The sequence below is a fragment of the Moschus berezovskii genome, chromosome 8 (genome assembly GCF_049115385.1).
Source record: "Moschus berezovskii isolate FMDL1 chromosome 8, NW_MosBer_1.0, whole genome shotgun sequence".
Lineage (NCBI taxonomy): Eukaryota > Metazoa > Chordata > Mammalia > Artiodactyla > Moschidae > Moschus > Moschus berezovskii.
In genome coordinates, this window is record NC_142467.1 from 62,912,789 (window position 1) to 62,935,230 (window position 22,442).

Sequence of the window (22,442 nt, forward strand, 5' to 3'; positions counted from 1 at the left end):
ATTAATGTAGTTTTCAATATATAGGTCTTTCATCTCCTTTATTATATTTATTCATAGGTAATGGGGATTTTTTTTGGATGCAGTTATAAATGTATTTTTCTGTATTTCTCTTTCTGATACTTCATTTTTAGCATATAGAAACACAGTAGACTTTTTGTATTGATTTTTATATCTTCTAACTTCACTGAATTTTAACAGAGGAGAGAACTCTACTAAACTCATTTTATGGAGTCAGCATTAACCTGTTATCAAAACAAGATAAGGATGCCACCAGAAAGAAATTATAGACCAGTATCCCCAATGAACATAGATGCAAAAGTTCTCAACAAAATATTAACAACAATATTATTGCTGAATGCGGCAATGCATTTAAAGGATCATTGGCATAATCAAGCAGGATTTATTCCAGGTTTATCTGCAAATCAATCATTGTGGAACACCAAATCAACAAAATGAAGGGTAAAAATCATATGATCATCTCAATAGAAACGGGAAAATCATTTGACAAAATTCATCATCCGTTTATGTTAATAATTCTGAACAGAGTGAGTGTAGAGAGATTGTAACTCGGCACAATAAAAGCCATATGTGCCAAGTCCACAGCTAACACACTCAAAGGTGAGATCACAGACAGGACAAAGATGCCCAGTCTCGCAACTTTATTCGACATAGTATTGGAAGTCCTAGCCAAAGCAGTTAGGCAAGAAAAAGAAGTAAAAAGCATCCAAATTAGAAAGGAAGAAGTAAAACTACCATTATTTGCAAGTGATATCATATATATTAATGGAAAATTCTAAAGGTTCAATCAAAAAACTATCAGAGCTAATAAGTAAAGTTGGCAGGATACAAAGTTAACATACAAAAATCTGTTGCATTTCTGTGTACCTCACATTTAAAACAGGGATAATAGTTGCTTTACACAGGGTTATTGGGAGGATTAAATAAGAGGGGTACATGTAAAGTCTTGAGTACAGAGTCTGCTGCTGCTACTAAGTCACTTCAGTCGTGTCTGACCCTGTGCGACCCCATAGACAGCAGCCCACTAGGCTCCTCTGTTCTGGGATTCTCCAGGCAAGAATACAGAGTCTGGCCCAGAGTAAATGGTCAAGGGATGGGCGTTTTATCTTAAGTCCAAGGAGATGAGGGACATGAAGAACTTTGTAAGCTTTAAAGTGCAACATAAATGCGACAGGTGATTATACTCTTGAGTATGTTCAGGGCATGGGTTCTTCTCCCTCACAGGAGGAGTCCTGAGGGAAGCCAGACATCTCTGGATAAGATGCTGTTCTCTTTACCTTTTGACTTTTTTGGACCTTGAGTTCCTTCTGCCTGGCTTACTGTGCTGGGGGCATGCTGAGAAGCTACAGGAAGAGTCTACTCAAAGTAGTCAGGAATCTGAGGGGAAGTTTTGGTGATACAGGTGTGGGTGGGCCTTAATTTAACTTTGGTGTTGCCTGGTCCTTGGTGACCTGTTGGTAATAGTGACCACTGAATGACTCCAGGAAAGGCCCAGGGCTATGCTTCCTGGCACAGGTATCCTGTCTGACTTCTTGACCTCAAAACTAAGGACTCACAGAGCTATAGTTTGGTAGCATTGGCATAGGCAATGCAAATTGTAGCTGCTAATGGTTACTCAGTGTTTATTACAGGCCAGGCTCTCTGCTAAGTGCTTGATAGTCTTGAAACCTAACAACCCTGGAGGGTAGGTACTATTATTGTCCATTATTATCTTCTTTTTGCAGATGAGGAAATTAAGACTTGTACTTTGCTAAGGGTTATAGTTCCAAGGTCCGTGTAGTCAAGGCTATGGTTTTTCCAGTGGTCATGTATGGATGTGAGAGTTGGACTGTGAAGAAAGCTGATTGCCAAAGAATTGATGCTTCTGAACTGTGGTGCTGGAGAAGACTCTTGAGAGTCCCTTGGACTGCAAGGAGATCCAACCAGTCCATTCTAAAGGAGATCATTCCTGGGTGTTCATTGGAAGGACTGATGCTAAAGCTGAAACTGCAATACTTTGGCCACCTCATGCGACGAGTTGACTCACTGGAAAAGACTCTGATGCTGGGAAAGGTTGGGGGCGGGAGGAGAAGGGGACGACAGAGAATGAGATGGCTGGGTGGCATCACCGACTCTATGGACATGAGTTTGAGTGAACTCCGGGAGTTGGTGATGGACAGGGAGGCCTGTCGTGCTGTGATTCATGGGGTCACAAAGAGTTGGACACGACTGAGCAACTGAACTGAATTGAAGTATATTCAGATCCTGGTCTGACTGATTCTAATGGCCTGAGTTCTTTTCTTTGTGGTCTTTCCATTTAGCTATTCATTAGTGTCACCTAAGAAGTTCGCTGGCCACCTAATGTGAAGAGTTGACTCATTGGAAAAGACCCTGATGCTGGGAGGATTGGGGGCAGGAGGCGAAGGGGATGATAGAGGGTGAGATGGCTGGATGGCATCACTGACTCGATGGACATGAGTTTGGGTAAACTCTGGGAGTTGGTGATGGACAGGGAGGCCTGACGTGCTGCGATTCATGGGGTTGCAAAAAATTGGACACGACAGCGACTGAACTGAACTAATGAAGTTCGCTGAAATTCCTGCTCCTTTGGTCCCAGTTCTATAGGTGTGTGGGGGAGCCTGGTACTGTGGTATTTTCTTTTTCCCAGGTTTATTGAGGTATAATTGACAAAATTCACCTCCTTCAGTGTCTAGTTTGATAAAATGTAGTAGTTGTATGCAATTGTATACTGTCGTCACAGTCAAGATATGGAGCACTACCATAAGCCTAGAAAGTTTCCTTATGTCTTTTGATCCCCTGATGCCTGTACTTTCAGCCAGATGGCTTTGATGCACAGCTGGGTGTGGGACCACTGTATGTATTCTGGTGCCTGCAGTTGTGAGGAACTGGGGTTTTGAAAGTGAAAATGAAGTCACTCAGTCATGCCTGACTCTTTGCCACCCCATGGACTGTAGCCTACTAGGCTCCTCTGTCCATGGGATTTTCCAGGCAAGAGTGAGACTCTGAAGAAGCAGGATAAAAGCAAGAAAAGAAGAAAAAGACACTTAAAGGAAGACTGATGGGCCATGCTTACTGCCTCCAGTTAAGCTGTGCTGTGCAGACTTCCAGTGGACAGATGGAGTGTGGAAAAGAGAACTCTCTAGACCAAACCTACTTTAAAAGTTTCTTCTCACATGATTTTTTTTTTCCTCAGCCACACAGAGCTGGAGGATTCTGAACAAAGTTGGTGTACATGGTTGGGTAAATGGTTCTGGAATGGAGAGGTGGGGACTCTTGGTAAGCTGTGGAGAAGCTGCGGGTATGGGGAGGAGGCCCAACAAGGAGGTGAGACCCTACTGCTGGAAATTCCAAACATGGAACCTCTTCCTCCAGGAAAGCACTACTTTGGTTCCTTTGACTTTCCTCTATTGCAAGAATCCAATAGTGACTCTCAATCTGAAATCCAGTTAGGACAGTTAGCCTTGGGCAAGCAGTTTCAGCCTGTGGCCCAGAGAACGCTTGGACAATAAAGTAGAAAGTGTAAAGTAAAGCACTGATAGTAGAGGAGATTCTGATGGCAACTTTGTGCCAGGAGTCTAGAGACTTTTGATTCTTGGTTCAGCTCTGACCCTGGTTTTGCCTTTCTTTTCTTGATGCCCTTCTCTGAGAAGTCTCTGTTCAGCTTCTCTCTCATGGATAGAGTGGAGGATAAAGTGCAGGTGATAGCAGTATGGTTTCAACACATACCTTGTAGTGACATTGGTTAGCACTGCAAAAGTAGGTTGCAAAGGAAATTGTGTAAAAAATTTATACTGGCTCTCAATAGTTGTAATATATTGAAACCTGAAATATGCTTGGTCCTTTAGTATTTACTTTTCTGATCTTCAAAAAATTTCTCTCTGGTTTGTTTTATGTGACACTTCCCCACTTTCCTATATAGTGAGGTTGTGACTAGGGGTATGAAGTTGTGAGAGACTCATCTTAGTCTCGTATCCCTTTTATGAATCATCCACTCGTCTTCCTGGTGGATGTCTGCACTCTGGCATGGATTCTGGGATTCAGTTTCCTTATTTGTGATGTTCAACTTCTGGTCCCTGTGATTCACCTCAAGAGGAAATATCTGGAGCAGAGCCACAAGGCTGATTAGAAGAGGAAGGGGCAGAGGGAGAAAGATAGGAGGGGTATTGTTGTGAAAGGAAGAAGTAGTGATACAGGGCTGTAGGGTGTAAATAAAATCGCCTGAGCCCCTTCTCACTTAAGAATGAGTTGGGTAGTGCCCTAATGGCCTCATTTAAGAGGACTTCGTGATGTCAGAGGTGGGGAGTAATCTTTGAGAGTAACATGCTAGCCAGTTTGAGTTCAGGAGGCTGTGTAAAGTTTAAGTTGTTCCTAGTTTCTGTTACCTCGGTGTCTGGCTTCCCTCATTATGGTCTCAAGGCTTTCTGGCAGTGAAGAAATTTAACATTACAACTATAATAGGTTTACTGCATTCCCTCATACTTTCACATACTTCATATTATCTTCCTTAAATTCCCCTCCAAACTTTAGAGTACAGTAAAAATTTCTTCTTAAACAATCTTACAGGCTAATGAGAAGAAGGAGGAGAAGGGGATGACAGAGAATGAGAGGGCTGGATGGCATCACCGACTCAATGGACATGAGTTTGAGTGAACTCCGGGAGTTGGTGATGGACAGGGAGGCCTGGCGTGCTGTGATTCATGGGGTCGCGGAGAGTTGGACACGACTGAGCGACTGAACTGAACTGAACTGAATGAGAAGAAAAATGGAACATTTAAGACATTTTTAGAGTCATGTGATTTTAGAGCTGAAAGGGACTCGAGAGTCTGACCCTACATTATGGATGAGGGGCTGAGGTCAAGAGTAGGGAAAAGGACTAACTGAAAGTCACTCAACCAGCTAGTGGTAATATGGGTCCTGAAAAGCAGAGACATGACACACAGGATTCCAGGAATAGAGATGCTCATGTGTGGTCTTTCTGAGGCATCAAGGAAGTTTCTTATTTTTGTGGCTAAGCTTCCCAGGTTGGCTCAGTGGTAAAGAATCCGCCTGCCAGTGCAGGAGTTGCAGGAGATGTGGGTTTGATTCCTGGGTTGGGAAGATCCCCTGGAGGAGGAAATGGCAACCCACTCCAGTATTCTTGCTTGGATAATCGTGTGGACAGAGGAGCCTGGTGGGCTACAGCCCATAGGGTTGCAGAGTCAGATACAACTGAAAGGGACTGAACAGGCAAACACCAGTGGCTGATTGCCCCAATTATGCCCCTTGACTGTGGCTATGAGGTACAGACCAGCAGCACGCCCCCTACGCTACGTTTTCGCATAGGTGGGTCAGAATTGAGGCTTGAAAGGCAATTGGAGATTCCAGGGTGTGAGAGGTCTTTGACTGGAGATGGGGGATTTAGTTGGAGACTTGACTGTCTGGAGCTACAGCTTAAGTCAGATTTTAACATGAGAGACTTTAGGAAGGTGTTTTAGGGTTGTGCTATGGAACTTGTGGTCTTTCATTATGGCCTGGGGAAATAAATGTGTGTGGTCCCATTGTGATGGCTTTACTGTAGTTTAGCCTCTTGCAGTAAAATAGTATTTGTTTCATTTCCCTTTTTCTTACTTCTTTCTGCATTCTTCTCAGTTCCATCAGGCTCTTTTACCCTAACTCCTCTTCATCTATCAGACTCTCAGAGCTGCTGTAGATTTTGGGAGGAGGAATTGGAAAATGAGCTGTGACCTACACGTCAATTTCCCCAGGTGGATAAAGTCCACTGGAAGCCACAGAGGGGCCTCCTCATTCCAGCTATCTGGCCAGGCTGACAGCCTCACAGCCTATGGGGGCAGGGGAGGAGGTGGGGACCAGTATTTCTCGGGCTAGTGAGGAACTGCCCACGTCTTTTCAGTCTAGGCAGAGGAGGCAGGAGGTACTGGGGTTGGCTGGTCGCCTGGGGATGCCTGGGCAGATGTGGAAGCGGCTGGAAAGGTGGCCTTGCACTTGGGTTGCTGTTGCTGCGCTGTTCCTAGGAGACGGAGGAGCAGCAAGCCTGCGGGGGAGGGGGAGCAAGTGGGTTGCTGCTTTTAGCAGCTGAAAGGGCTGCAGGGAGCTCTGGGTAAGACGTTTTCTGCTGCTGCTGATTCTGCGGTAGAAGCTGCCGAGAGTAAGTCAGAGGAAGGAGGATCGAGAGGGAGGTGGCTTCATTTGCAGCCATGCTGAATCACTGCTGCTGATCAGATCTCCCGCTGGTTGGCTGGGAGAACCGAGCAGAACAGAGCTAGGATCCTCCGGTACAGGCACAGTTCAGCGGCTGCCACCCCGGCTGGGCCTCACACAATGGACGGGGAAAGGTATGTATGTGTGTATAAGTGTGTGTGTGTGTGTGTGTGTGTACATGCACTCACACTGCAACCACCAGCTTTTGTATTGGCGTTGGTTAGACAGGGTTGGAAGCCCTGGTCACTGATGGATCCCAGCCGGCGGCAGAGTCAGACCAGGGAAACCCCTTTCCCCAGAGATCTGGCTTCTGCAGAGACAGGTCTGGGTTTGCAGGGCAGTGGAGCACCCTGAGAGAAGTGACTTCCTGACTGGTGTTTGGGAAGAGTTTCAGCATGGGCTGTATCAGGCTGTTTCGAGGAGGCGTTTCCCTTTCCTGGCTACTTTCCCCGGGGTGTTTTTTCTTTGGTGGGTGTTTTTTGATGTCATAGCAGGGCTGGCCTGGCATAGAGTACTTGCTCAAGTTGTCAACAAGCATGCCAAGCTGATGTCTTCTAAAACTGTGTGTGTGTTTGTGTACCTGTATGCACACACAAGTTCAAGTAAGAAGGAGAGAAATCCATTCAGGTGAACTTTCCATTTGCATTGAAAAGTTTCCTAATGATACTGGAAGTTATATTCTTAGAGAAACTCTTGCTCCTTTCATCAGGGGTTTCTTTATGAAATAGAAATTACCAGAAGGGAATTTCAGTACTTCTGTTGAGCTGGATCTAACTAGCGAGAGATTTTTTTCCTGGCAGTCCCATGCATTTTAATACATTTTAAGGCTGTTATCTGAGGCTCTGATTCTTTAATTGTGAAGGTGCTGAGTGTGGTGCAGGGGTGGGTCACTTCTGTGTGCCAAAACGTCTCAACTTCATTCTGTGAGTCTGCGGCTGGTATAGAAGGAGGCTTGCCTTTTCCTTGAGGTGAGAAGACTAAGAGCCAATGGACCCCTGAGGGAGGAGGGCTGCTGCTCTGAGTCGCCAGTTTGATTCAGATGGTAACCAGCTGGTTAAAGGGTAACAGGTTCAACTAAGTTAACAATGCCTAGAGTGTACCTCAATAAACAATTTCTTTTGCATGGATTGTCCCCAGTCTTACATCTCATGGGGGCACAATGATGTCATTAAACCTCTCTAAACCCCATTAGGACTGGCAGGATTGTATAGTGTCCTCTTGTCTGAAGAGGCCCCCAGGGGCTGTGTTTCTTGACGTAACTCCTAGGAAGAGAACTGGGACTTTTTAGACTGAATGTACTGCTGTTTGAGTGTCTCTCCTTGAGTGTCCTTTGCAACAGGAGCTTAGTGTTGGATTCTGTGTAGCCCCCTGGGTGACAGAGCATTTGAAAGCCTGCTTCCTTAGGGCAGAAGTGTGCAGTGTCCTTACCTTCACTTATTGGTCTAGTAGCTAACAGAGCGGAGAAGGTGATGGCACCCCACTCCAGTGTTCTTGCCTGGAGAATCCCAGGGATGAGGGAGCCTGGTGGGCTGCCATCTATGGGGTTGCACAGAGTCGGGCATGACTGAAGTTACTTAGCAGCAGCAGCAGCTAACAGAGGGCAGGGGTGATATGAATGGAGGTTTAGAGATTCTAGATCAAGCCTGTTTGCTTATATATTAGGACTGAAAGGTCCATTTGAGACTAGCAACAGTAGATCAAAGCACTGCTTCCCAAGCATTGTGGGGTACTTACTATGTTCTCAGTTTTGTGTTCCAAAATGTAATGAGCCCTGGCCTCCTAGGAGCTCTCTTGTTCTTCAGCACTCTGGTGCCTTTCAACTGGGATGGCTGAGGTCTTTGACATTGCAACCCCTAGTTTTAACACGTGTTCTTTTGCTTTCCTTCTATCAAAAGCAGAGAAATCCAAACCTTGCAGCTTCCAGTGTTCACCAGGTCACCGAACTCACTACCCTTTGTTCCCACTCTAAGACCAGCTTACCCTGCCAGGCATTCAAGCCTTCTGAAATCTGGCTCCAGTCTCCATTCCTACTGCTCTCTCATAGAGTGAGATCTATGGGTCTCTCTTGTGATCACTCATCCTGTGCACTGCTACATCCAGTCTCAGATCCTTAGCTTCCAGAGTTTCTTTTGCCTGGAATGCCTTTTGCTTTCACTTTTCCAGAAGTTATTCATCTATCAAGGCTGTTTTAAAATTCCACTTTGTCTTGGAAACTTAAGCTCTTCTGGTTCTGGCAGATATTCTTCCTAATTTGATTACTTCTAGTTTGAATCTCATAGTTGGGTACTGAATAATAGGCCCACCCACAAGATGTTTTCATGCTTTTGTTTCATATATCTTGTAAGTTCCCACAGTGGGGGATAGGTCCTCAAGGACAAGAATGTTGCCTGTACCTCTGAATACTCCACATTATCTACTGTGTGGCTGGACACATAGTAGGTATTAGATAATTATTTGCTGATTAGCTGATGACTTTTGTGAGAAGCTCCAATAACTAAAAATTGCCTCTCCAAGAGGCGATTGAAACCTCTGGCCAATCGGTTCATCCTTGGCTATCAGCCTTATTATCTCAGCATGGGTAATTGACCCCATGGAATGCTTTGAGGCAGGGGAGAAAAGGGGGAAGTAGGCTTCTTTCACAAGTTCCCTGGGAAACTCGGGGCCAGAGAAACTGGGTGACTGGCCTAGGATCACATGTCAGACCTCTAGAGACTGGAGGGATCCTAAGTCTTGTTCTTCCACATTTAACCTGCTGAAGCTTAATTGGGGCTGTTTTTAAGCATTAAGAATTTTCAGCCAAGAGATTTGTAATGAACAGTTTTCTTTCTTTGCCATGAGGGTTTGAAAATAACTTCTACCTTAAAAGGCTATTAATTAAAAACATGGGCTTTGGGGTAACATAGAGCTTGCAGTGAATCTATTTCATAAACTGTATGACCTTGAGTGTGTCACATTTTTTCAGAATTAATTTTTCTTTTTGATGTAGAGGGACAGTATCCATATCTCACAGAGTTGTTGTGAAGATCAAAGGAGGCAATATAGATAAAGCACCTAGTAAGATTTTCTGGCAGAGAGTAAGTTCTCAGTAAATGGTAGTTGCTGTTAGTGTTCATCTGTTGCCCTGTTGTACTCCATGATTTGTTCTTGGATACCAGCCAAGGCTTATTTTAAGGCCTTCCTATATTTATAATCCAAAGCAGATTTTGTGGGACCATTCCCATGAGAAAATTAAGAGGCTATCAGGTCATCATCTTGCATCCACCTAAACTGTCTCCTCACAGTAAGATACCACACAGGGCTTGGCACTTCCTCTTGTAGGGTTCATCAACATGTGAGTGTGTGTGTGTGTGTGTGTGCGTGTGCACATGTGTGTGCTCAGTCCTGGCAGACTCTGTGATTCCTATGGATTTGTAGCCCACAAGACACCTGGAATTTTCCAAGCAAGACTACTGCAGTGGATTTGCCATTTCCTATTCCAGGGCATCTTCTTGACCTGGGAATTGAACTCGAGTCTCTTGCATCTCCTGCATTGGTAGGCAGGTTCATTACCACTGTGCCACCTAGGAAGCCTTACCTTAGTCCTCCTTTTTATAGACACCCCGAGGCTTCAGATGCCTTAGTGGTCTGGAACCATGACATCACTACAGTGACAAATTGTGTGTGTGTGTGTGTAGAGCACATTGAAAATGACAGTAGCTTGGCTACTGGGATTTTATTTAAGTTCTAGAAATCAGCCTTGTGGATGGATTACAGTAAATTCCCAACTTACATGAGGTGTCTAGAATTGTCAAATTCATAGAGACAAAAATAGACTGGTGGTTTCCAGAGTCTGGGGAGAGGGAGAAATGCTTGATGGGCATGGAGTTTTAATTTAGGGACATGAAAAAGTTCTGGAAATAGATGGTTGCACAAGAACATATATGTACTTAAAGCCTCTGAACTATATTCTTAAAAGGGTAAATTTCAAGTTACATGTGTTTTACCACAGTTAAAAAATTTTCCAGGCATAGTCTCTGGGATATTCACAAGAATTGCAGAGAACCACAACTTTTAGAAGAAGCATCACAAAAGGGGGATGTTGGCTATCCATTTTCCTTAAAAATGAGATGGTTTTCTCTATCAGAGGCATCAGGATGCCTCTTATTGCAAGGGGCATTGTGTGTCCAACACTGTGCCTTGAATTTATGAGAGCAGTCCTAAGAGAGAGAATGGCTCATGCTTATGGAGGACAGCCTGCTCCTAGAACCCTGAGAGCTTATTTTCCTGTCCTTGATCAGGAACAGACCTTATTTTTTCTTTTAAAAAAAACAAAAACATGATGTAGGCAGCTAAATCTCTCCAAACGCTGAGTTTTACAACGCCCAGTGTATCACTGGCAAGACCCAGGGAAGAGTAAGTGTTCAGCGCCCCAGGCTTTCTCTTCTTCTCAGCCCTCTCCCACCCATAGAAGGCATGGGTGGAAACTTCTGTAGAAGTTTTTGGGCATCACTGCTGCCTGAAGCATATGTGCATTTCAACCATGATAATTGAAACCAAACTTTCCATTTTGGAAATAATTTTTGGTGAAGCAAGGTTTTCAACTGTAAGAAAACAAAGTTAGTTGGAAGAAACCTCTTGATTTCCCCATACCCAGATTTGAGCTTTTAGGTTTTTGCTGCTTGCTAGGTTTTATATTGTTAAGACACATCCATACAAGAACATTTTGGCTAAGTTTTCTAAAGCAAGTGTTTTATTTGATGAAATTTGCCATCATAGAACTGACCTAATTTTTTTTTCAATTTTTGGATAAACCTTGAAACTAGGTTAGACTGAAAAGAGCATTAATGCACTGTGTAAAAAATAACTTGAACACGTTTTGTTCTTAAATTTTTTTCTCTTATCAGGTTCAGTGGTGGTCAAGTTACAAATCTGTAACTTTTTAAAATTTAAAAGGATTTTCAGACTCTCAGCCCTGCTTTCATGGACTTTTCTTTTTAACTTGTGAAAGTCTATTGTAACCTCTATCAAAACCACACACATGGAAGAGTTCAGCTCTCCTATTCAAACCTAATAGAAGTTTGGCTTCCAAAAGACCACATAATGAGGGCTGTGTTTTTCAGTCTTTCTCTACCTTGTCTCATTCTGTCTGAACTCATGTTTTTCTTATATTTTGCATTTTTACGCAGCCTGCTGAAGTGATTGCCTTCTTGGTTTGGAAGGAAGCTATTTGTGAATTGGACTGTTAGGAATGTGATTAGTAACATACCTGTTCTTGAACTGGTATATGAAAGAGCACATTACAAGAATGGCAGCAGCTGCTGACCAGCTTTGATGCATCATGATGGGCTTGTATGAAAATTCTGACTTCTGTCCAATTAATAATACTAACTCCAGTACATACTGTAGTTCCCCACAATCAGTGGAGTGAAATAGTGCCATGGCACAGGTCCTAGGGGATTCAGTTTTTTCATTGGCTTGGTTTGGCCACACCATGAAGAACCTCAGAGAGTGGATCATAAGGATTGAGTCTCCCTTGGCCTGTTGGACTGTGGACATTATCCCAAGACAGTGGACATTGCTATGAAGAGCATAGGCCCTGGAATGAATTAGACATGGGTCTGAGTGTCAGTTCTCCACTTAGGATTTCTGGGCAAGTTTTATCTCAGTGTCTGAGAAGGTTATACTTTATAGGGTTGTTCTGAAGATAAAATGGGATGGTAGAGGTAAAGTAGGCTTTCAGTAAACGTTAACTGTTATTCCCCAGGAACCATAGCTTACCGATGGGTCCGTGTGGCCTGTTGCAGGGAATCAACTGATGCTTGAACTGAGGTGGGCCAAGTGAAAAAGTAGGAGAATATGGAGCTCTATAGCAGTCTGTGTGTGTGGGTGTTCCTTGAGGAGAGGGCGGCACTGTCACACCCTGAATCCCGTTACTTGGGTATCTTCAAGTGCCAGGTTGTTCATTCATCCAGATGCAGAAATCTCAACTGGGTTGTTTTGGCCTTGAACTTTAGGATTGAGAAATATAATATGCTAGTTCTCCCAGAGCTAGTTTACCCAGAGCCCGGTAGGTTCCAAAATCTTCTCTTGTCCTTTGCTGCCCAGACCTGAAGAAGTGGAGTCATGCTGATGAACTCATCATGAGAAACTGGGGTACAACAGTCAGAGTGTCATTTTATTAATTTGTGATGAAAAGTATTACTGGTACAATGTTCCTGAGGGCCTGCTACCACACTTTCTTGCTTCCTAAATGAGAGCCACAGGGGAAGCCAACTTGATCAAGAGGCTGCATTTGTGAGCTGGGGACTGAGTAAGGTCATTTGAGTGTTTTCTAGGCTTCAAGTTCCACAGCAGGGATCTGACATGAGGCTGAACCTAATGATTATCTGATGATTAAATCGTTTCTTCCATAGTGTGGGGTGAGCTGGACCAAGAGCTTTCTCAGCCTGATTCTTGTTTTTTTATTTCCCTTTTTAAAGGAAATCTTCTTACTCTTTTTTTTTTAAGGATATTTTCTTTATTGAGGGATTTTAATGCATTTGGCATAGCCTTCCTCCGACTCACAGAGTTGTGTTGACCCCTGTAGGTAACTTTGCCTCTCTTTATTCTGTCTCATTTATAGCTTGACCATCATGTGCCTGGGCTCTATCTGTGTGGCCCATGCTGCCTGAACTTTATTTGCATCTCTTGAAGACTTTCAGCAGGGATGCAGTTCTTAACTCTCAGCAGTGTTTCTTAGACTCCCCTTTCCTCTCCTCTCCATTCTCTGACATCCTGGATGCTCCAGAGTTCCTCATTTGGCAGATTCCCCCAAACACATCTGGACTATTAGATGCTCTGAGGTTTCTATGTCTCCTGCTTTGCCGACATGCATGCTATTGTCCTTTCTGTTAATTGCCTGGATTTTTTTTGTGATGGAAAGAGCCTAAGAACTAACGCAACAGGCAGTAACTCTTCTTGCTCTCTTCCTTCTTCTCTAGAGGAGTGTTCTACCCCTGCACCCCCCACAACTGCCCCCCCCCCCCCCCCCCCCCGCTTCCTGTCAAGAGCCTCCTGATTCTGTATCACCAATACAGGAAACTAGTTTGGCTAAGAAACCCCTCCCCTCCCCCACCACCTCCTTTGGGGAAGGACAGAGGGGGAAGTTGAGAGGGATAAAGCTGTAATTATTTTAGAGGATGTGAGAAAAGATGGGATAGTTGGTAGGTATACCTCATTTACTTATCCATTTCAGTTACTCATTTATTGAGTACCTGCCGTGTGGCATAGGCTAATAATATAGAGGGAAATAAGACACCATCCTGGTTCTCATGGAGCTCAAAATCTAGGGTGGGCAGTGGTATGCAAGAACCAGCACTCACCCACTTGCTAGAGCTGCTTGTTAAATTTTTAAGAATTTTGTGAGTCAGTCATTAAATGCAGCCCTTATTTAAAAAATTATGTGATTTAATAATAAATTATATTAAAGACATAGTAGAGACTCATCTCTTCCTAATTATTTTACTAATGGTCTTCCTTGGTAGCTCAGACAGTAAAGAATCTGCCTGCAAAGTGGGAGACCGTCAGCAAGAGGTCTGAGGGTTGGTGAAAATGAGCTAGACATAGGGGATGATGGGTGGGGATAGGGCAAAAGAGCTTGGTATATTTAGGCAATTGTGAGTATTTTAGTACTTGAGTAACAAAAAGTCTTCAGGACAGCAATGAGATGAGGAAGCACCAGGCTGGGTCTCTGAGACTTCTTCTGTATGCACTGAGGAACCAGTGAGAGGTTTCACATAGGATGTGCCATGCACACAGTGACATTCTGTAAAGATCATTCTGAAGTCTCTGAGGAGGAAGTTACTGTAGTAACCCAGGTAAGAGATCATGATGGCCTGGACTGAAGCTGTGGTAGCAGTGACTGTGAGAAGGGAATGGGGTAGAGAGAGATTAATGGACCTAGGACTGATGGGACTTGCGGTAGTATGTGAAGTGAGAGAGGGAGGGAAGAACATCAGAGATGAAATCCCAGTTTCTGCCTTGCATGGGTGAATGGGTATTTGGGTGTGACTTTGAGAGAGTACAGAAAGGTGAGTAGGCTTCAGAGAGTGTGGGGAGCATCAATTGAGTAAAAGTTACTATGAAAAATCTAAGTTGGGGAGTCAGTTCCGTTCAGTTGCTCAGTCGTGTCCAACTCTTTGCGACCCCGTGGACTGTAGCCTACCAGGCTTCTCCGTCCATGGGATTCTCCAGGCAAGAATACTGGAGTGGGTTACAGTTCAGATACTGGATATATGGATCTGGACTTTAGAGGAGAGGGGAGGGTGGGAGAAAAGGCTGTAGGAGGTAGCATGCCATGAAAGAGGGTCTAATGGTTACAGTTTATGTATTTTTGTTTATAACTCATAAGATTTTATGTGTATTAATTTATAGTTTAATTTTGAAGACCAACTTTACTTTCATTTTTAAGATTGTTAGGGTTGGGGGCAGTGTTTGGGGCAGACCATCCCCTCTATGTTCTACTGTCTACCACCCATAGGGACAAAGTGGAGGGTTTTCAGATCAGATTTCATTGATGGTAAATATGTCCTGAAGACCTGCTGTGGGCATGGCCTTCTGCTGGGCAGGCTAAACTGTTGAGAGTCCTTGGACACATCTTCCTTGCTTACCAGGAATATGGAGTCAAGCGTGAGGGGGCTGGGTGTTCAAATATGTGCTATGAAAAGGTCATCAAACACGGGTTCGTATTCTATGTGCAGTTGAGTTACAGGCCAGAAACTACAACAGTTTAGGGGAGGCAGAGATCACTTAGGAATGAAGTAGTCAAAGGACTTCATAGAGGATGCAAAACTTAACCTACTGGGCCATCCTGGAAGACTGGAAAATTCAAAGACTAACACAACAAGGAGAGCAAGCTTCCCAGTTACTAGTCACAGAAGATTGTTGTCAGCACTTCCAGAATGTCTCTCTTTGATCTACATCTGTCCCATATATGTAAAATAGAACTAATAATGTCTGTCCACTGGGCCTTTATGAGCTCTTCCCTGGTGGCTCAGAGGTTAAAGCGTCTGCCTCCAATGCGGGAGACCCGGGTTCGATCCCTGGGTCGGGAAGATCCCCTGGAGAAGGAAACGGTAACCCACTCCAGTATTCTTGCCTGGAGAATCCCATGGACGGAGAAGCCTGGTAGGCTACAGTCCACGGGGTCGCATAGAGTCGGACACGACTGAGCGACGGAACGAACGGAACGGAACGGAACCTCATAAGTTCTCTGTCAGAAACCTTTAGTTGTTCTCTGATCAATACCAGATATTTTCTCTTCTTGGTTTTTAAGTCTCTGCAATTTGAAGACAATATTTATAATGAATATTTGTGCAGTGTTTTACAGTTTCTAAATTTACTCCAGGAATGCAAATATAGTTTAGTATTAGAAAATATATCATGTACCACATTAACAGATTAAAGGGAAACATCCATATGATCATCTCATTAGATTCACAAAAAGATTTGATAAAATTAATATAATTTATGATTAAAATTAAAATGTGAGTTTCTTAATTTGATAAAGACCATCTACAAAAATCCTAAAATTAATATACAATGAGGAAACATCACAAACATCTTTTTTAAATTTAAAATGAGGAAGATGACAAGAATGTTCATTAGGACATTTTACATTTATCATTCTGTGATACATGTCTAAAGGTGGCATAACAAGGTGAGTGGGGAAAAATAAAAAGTATTCAATAAGTGGAACTTACAGGAAAAAATTAGATCCATATTTCATATGGTGACATAAAAATCAACATTAGATAAAATAAGGGCTTAAATATCAAAAGCAAAATCATTAAACTTTTGTATAAAATAGAAATTTACATCTATCCAGCCTGGAGTAGGGAAGGACACTTAAGTTATAAAAGAAATTATACTTGTGGGATTTTTAATAGGAAGTTTAAAATTTTTACTAGGTCCTCCCTCTCCTTTATAACTTTCTCTGTTTTGAGATTTTCTTAATGTTTTTAAACACATGATTCTGCCTTGATATTTATCATCCTGTGCTTAGCTAACTTCTTTGCACCCAGAATGTAGACAGTTCCACAGTTCAGATGTCTGTGGCTTACATTTTCCTGCTGAACTAAAAGTGGGAAAGAAGCCAGTAGAGGTGAGTGTCCTGGTTAGACAAGCTGTGGGTCTGGCATGCTGGTTACATTGGAATGTTCCAACATTACCAGTTCCAGTGTGAGATCTAGAGAGACTCTCAGGACTCTGAAACTTGATCTTAACCATAGCAACCCCTTTCTTGAGCCAGTTTGCAAGGCTCGGTGGTAACAGAGGCTCATTAGAGAAAGGCAAAGGAAGTTACTGTCAGTGTCTTAGAGTTGGTGTGAACTGTGGATCCCCAAATCTACACCAGTGGAGAAGGTTCTGGTTTTCTGTGAGAAGGCAAAGCTTAACCTGGTCCAAACAGACATAACTCCAAGGCCCCAGACTTGGCTTGGAGCTAAATAGTTTTATCAGTTTGGGGAGAAAGTCCTTTTCTTGCTCATTTTTTGGATTCTTCTTTCCCACCCCACCATCAAGTTGAGACATGTTGCTTGGAGGTGATTGAGCATCTCGCTGGCATCCCACAGGAATTTGAGTGTTTTGTCTTTGGTGTAGGCTTTGAGATTATAGGTGCCTCTTGCTAGTCACCCGGAGAAGGCAATGGCAAGCCACTCCAGTACTCTTGCCTAGAAAATCCCATGGATGGAGGAGCCTGGTAGGCTGCAGTCCGTGGGGTCGCTAAGGGTTGGACACGACTGATCGACTTCACTTTCACTTTTCACTTTCACACATTGGAGAAGGAAATGGCAGCCCGCTCCGGTGTTCTTGCCTGGAGAATCCCAGGGACGGGGGAGCCTGGTGGGCTTCCGTCTATGGGGTCACACAGAGTCGGACACGACTGAAGTGACTTAGCAGCAGCAGCAGCAGCAGCTGCTTGCTAGTCACCACTTGCTCATCTAACCCACATATAGTCATTTTATAACAGTTACAATCCCTTGTCCTTTGGTTTCTCCAAAGCTTTCACTCTTATGCCACTATTCTCCATGCTGTGGCCAATGTGATCTTCCTAAAGCTCACATGTATTCACTTGCTTCCTGCTCTGCTTCTTTGCTTAAAACTCTGAGGGCTTCTCATTGTTTTAGAATGAAATCCAAACTCCTGAGCTTTGTTTTTATGTGGCACTTCTAAGACTACTTTTAGTTTTACTGAACTTCTAGTGCTCTGATCCCACTGGGCTCCTTTTCTCTAAGTCTTTGTTCATGTGTTTCCTCTGTTTCCCCATCTTCCTTGTTACCTGGTTAATTTCTGCTATTCCTTAAGATTTCTATTCTTCCTCAGTTTCTGGTAAGTTTTTCCTCAATCTGCCATCACTGAGATAGTTGCCTATCCTTTGTGCTTCTGTGTGGGCGTGCACGCTAAGTTGCCTCAGTTGTGTCTGACTCTGCGACCTTATGGACGATAGCCTACCAGGCTCCTCTGTCCATGGGATTCTCCAGACAAGAATACTGGAGTGGGTTGCCATTTCTTCCTCCAGGGGATCTTCCTACCCAGGAATCGAACCTGCCTCTCTTATGTCTCCTGCATTGGCAGGCAGGTTCTTTACCACTAGCACCACTTGGGAATCCCTTTGTGCTTCTGTAATTCCAATCAGAACATAATACTCTGATATGTTTAAATGTTGACTTGGCTTTCTCTGTCACTGAACTCTAAGCTTTGTGAAAGCACGATCTGTGACTTACCTATTGTGTTTCTCTTGAATTTAAACACAGTGCTTGGCATGTAGTAAGCTCCACTAAATGTTTGTTGAATGAGCCTACATCCCTGTTTAGTGAGTGGTATAGTGTTTAGTCTCCCCTCACCCCATACCCTTTCAGGGATGGAGAGATGGAAAATAAGGACCTCCCACAAAGTCATACCAGTGCTTGATGGAAGAAGCTGAACCAGGGTCTGAGGGGTACATTTTGCACTGGAAGCTCCTGAAGAAATTCCTGACCCAGTGATTTCCTTCCCTTCTGGGCCTGTGGTGAAGAGATACCCCTGGTCGGGGGGCAAATGGATGGGTTTGTGACAGTTGGATCAATGAGTTTGCCAACACGTGATCCTCTCTCTCCTCTCCCACTCCCTTCCCGTTCACAGCATCAAACCGAGCTCCCAGCCCCCGATACAGACTGGGGAAGATGAAAAGCACCAGAGGACCATCACTGTCAACCCTGCCCACATGGGGAAGGCGTTCAAGGTTATGAATGAACTGCGGAGGTACTTTTCCTATTTTGCCTGTGCCCTTTTGGAGGGAACTTGCTGGGTGAGCGTCATCAGGGTTTGAGAACAGAAGTCAGAACACCACTGCCGAGTGAAGTCTGACTCTTCCCCACCCACTCTCAGTCAGTTGGCTTTCCCTTTCGAATTCTGATAGAGACAGAGTGACTCCCCCAAAGCTCTCTCTTTTCTTTGTTTTTATTTAACACCTATCATTTTAGTGCTTAATCACTGGGGAAAAATCCTTTATGGTTGCAGCAGTTCTGTTCATAAACTTGATTTCCAACTGAACCAGCTGCTTGAAGGCCAATAATAGAGTGACTGCAACACCTACACACAATTGCAGATTAAAGATTGCAGATGCCGTGCATTTTCCTTTGGCCTCTCTCTCTTTCTTTGGTCTCAACTTTGTCTTTGTCAAGGCAGCCACACGACAGGGAGAATACCTAGCTTCTAAAATGCAATTTAACTCTATAAAGAAAGAAATGAAGTGCAAAAGCACTCATTTTCACTGAGCTAAACAGTGAGGGGTATGCAGACTATTTGTAAGGCCAAGGTGCATGTTTGCTAAGCTTTGTTGCAAGACAGGTTCAGGACACTGAATGAGTTTTTTTTGTATGAAGGCTGTGCATACAACCTCTTCTTTATCAGAGCTTCCTTTGCCCGTGCCATTATTTTTCTTTTTTATTGAAATACAATTGATTTACAATGTTGTGATATTTTCAGATGTATAGCAAAGTGATTCAGTTATATATACTTTTCAGATTCTTTTCCATTATAGGTTATTATAAGATATTGAATATAGAGTTCCCTATGAAAGTGAAAGTCACTCAGTTGTGTCCGACTCTTTGGGACCCCAAGGACTATACAGTCCATGGAATTCTCCAGGCCAGAATACTGGAGTGGTTAGCCTTTCCCTTCTTCAGGGGATCTTCCCAACCCAGGGATCAAACCCAGGTCTTCCTCATTGCAGGCAGATTCTTTACTGGCTTATCCACAAGGGAAGCCCAAGAATACTGGGGTGGATAGCCTATTCCTTCTCTAGCAGATCTTCCTGACCCAGGAATCGATGCAGGTGGATTTTTTTTACCAACTGAGTTATCAGGGAATTCTGCAGGCCAGAATACTGGAGTGGGTAGCCTTTTCCTTCTCCAGGGGATCTTTCCAAACCAGGGATCCAACCCAGGTCTCCCACATTGCGGGCAGGTTCTTTACCAGCTGAGCCACAAGGGAAGCCCCATGGTTCCGTGTGCTATAAAGTAAATCCTTGTTGCTTATCTATTTTAGATATAGTAGTGTGTATCTGTTAATTCTAAACTCCTAATTTGTCTCTCCCCTACCCTTTCCCCTTTGGTGACCATAAGTTTGTTTTCTGTGTCTGTGAGTCTATGTCTCTTTTGTAGATAACTTCGTTTGAATCGTAATGTTAGATTCCACATCTAAGTGATGTCATGTGATATTTATCTTGCTCTCTCTGACTTTCTTCACTTAGTATGACAATCTCTAGGTCCATCTTTGTTGCTGCAAATGGCATTTTTTTTTAATGGCTGAGTAGTATTCTGTTATATATATAATGTTTTATATATACACACACACACACACACATACATATATAATGGTGATATATGTGAAAGTGAAAGTTGCTCAGTTGTGTTCAACTTTGCGATCTCATAGACTATACAGTCCATGGAATTCTCCAGGCCAGAATACTGGAGTGGGAAACTGTTCCCTTATCCAGGGGATCTTCCCAACCCAGGTATTGAACCCAGGTCTCCTGCATTGCAGGCAGATTCTTTATCAGCTGAGCCATCGGGGAAGCTTACACATACACACACACACACACACCCACACCCACACCCACACCACACACACATCTTCTTTTTTTTTTTTTTTACTACCACCAGCTCCTATTTATTACCTTGAAAAAGTCTTAAAGACATTTATCATTTGTAAAATGCATCATTATCAGTGCTTTTCCACTTAAAAGAAAAAGAGAAACACTGTCATTAAGCCATAATATGCTATTAGCTGCTAGATGCCATCTAATTTTCTATGATGTTAACTCTTGAAAAATGTACATACATACATTTTATGGATGTTAACATATGAAGAAACAAAATACAGTTAAAAAGGGAAGGAAAAGGAAAATTAACAAATTTCTGTACATATTAATTAATATATATATTCACAGCATGAAAAATGTATATACCATATTTTCTTTATCCATTCATCTATCAATGGACATTTAGGTTACTTGGCTATTTACAATAGCCAAGATATGGAGTACATGTATCTTTTTGAATTAGAGTTTTTGTCTTTCCTGGATATATGCCCAGGAATGGGATTGCTGGATCATATGGTAAATCTATTTTTATTTTTTAAGGAATTTTTATGCTGTTCTCCATAGTGGCTTCGCCAATTTACATTCCTACTGACAGTGTAGGAGGATTCCCTTTTCTCTACACCCTCTTCAGTATTTGTTATTTGCAGATTTTTTGATGATGGCCATTCTGATCAGGGTGAGGTGATGCCTTTCTCTAATAGTGTGATACTGAGCATCTTTTCATGTGTTTGTTGTACCAGTGCCATTATTTATCACATATTTCATCCTATTGTATGTTATAACTGTTTATCTCCTCTTTTCTTTGTAGTTCATGAGCTTCCTGAGGGCAGGAACAATTTCTGAATCATTTTAATTTCTCGCACCTAGTACTTCACAGGAGCTTTGAGTTATTCACTAAATATCCCCAGACACACTGGCTAGGCTCTGAGATGTGTGGGAGAGGGTGCAAGGTAAAAAATGATAATAGGTCAATGAAAATGGTTTTCCTACAGTGCAAATAAGTGCTATGGAGGAAAAATGTATCAGATGCCTGCCAGATGGTAGGTGTGCAGTAATTATTAGTTTCTTAAAGGGTGTCATGAAAGAAAGCATATAAAACTGCAACTTTGGAGAACACATCCTAAGGGGAAAGATGCTTGAGCTAAATTCTAAAGGACAAGTAAGAGTTAGAAAAACAAAAAGTGGTAAAGTTAGGGAGACGTCTTCCAGGCAGAGAAAATGGCATGAGCAAAGCACATATAGTTGAAGATGTGATTGTTGCATAGGGGTTTGAACTACTGGTAAAAACAATTCTATATTCATTTACTTGTTTTTCTTTTCTGCAGGGTCTAGGCTTTGGCATTAAAAACCAAGTTAAATTAGATTTGTCTTACACTCTATTGCTCCATTTTTATTAATATTAGGCTTCCTGCCAGATTTCCTAGAAGCTCTATCCATAGTTGTTTTAGGCGGCGGATAGTGCTAACATTCATGCCTAATGTTTCTTTGTCACTAAAGAATTTGTATTGTGTTCCCTAGACACTATTGAAGATCCCCATTTTGTTCCCTTGAGTATGGCTTGTGGCCTTTGTCTGATTTAAGGCTTCAGGTCTCCAAATAAACAACCTAACTTTACACATGGAGGAATTAGAAAAGAAGTTTAGTCTAGTCTCAAAATTAGCAGAAGGAATGAATTAATAAAGATTAGAGCAGAGATCAAATGAAATAGAGATTAGAACAACAATAGGAAAAAAATGAAGCTAAGAGTTTTTTTTAAAGAATAAACAAAATTGGCAAATCTTTAGCTAAACTAAGACAAAAGAGAGAGGACTCAAAATTATAAGTGAAAAAGGAGACATTACAACTGTTATCACAGAAATACAAATGATTGTAAGAGGCCACTATGAACAATTATATGCCAACAAATTGGATAACCTAGAATAAATGGATAAATTCCTTGAAACATATAAACTACCAAGACTGAATCAAGAAGTAGAGAATCTGAACAAACCAATAATAATTAAGGAGATTGAATCAGTAAGCAAAAATCTCTCAACAAAGAAAAGCCCGTGACTGGATCATTTCACTGGTGAATTTTGCCAAATTTCAAAGAAGAATTAACACCAATCCTTCTCAAATTCTTCCG

At 42.7% G+C, this 22,442-nt stretch overlaps 1 protein-coding gene across 1 annotated transcript in view; it reads left to right on the plus strand.

The window, feature by feature from the left end:
• The first annotated feature begins 6,069 nt into the window (after positions 1-6,069).
• Positions 6,070-22,442, plus strand: part of KLHL3 (kelch like family member 3) — a 132,135-nt gene continuing 115,762 nt past the window's right edge. The window contains exons 1-2 of the mRNA XM_055430784.2: positions 6,070-6,350; positions 18,355-18,474. Coding sequence (XP_055286759.1) covers positions 6,337-6,350; positions 18,355-18,474 — 134 coding nt within the window. The 5' untranslated portion in view covers positions 6,070-6,336. The remainder of the gene's footprint in view (positions 6,351-18,354; positions 18,475-22,442) is intronic.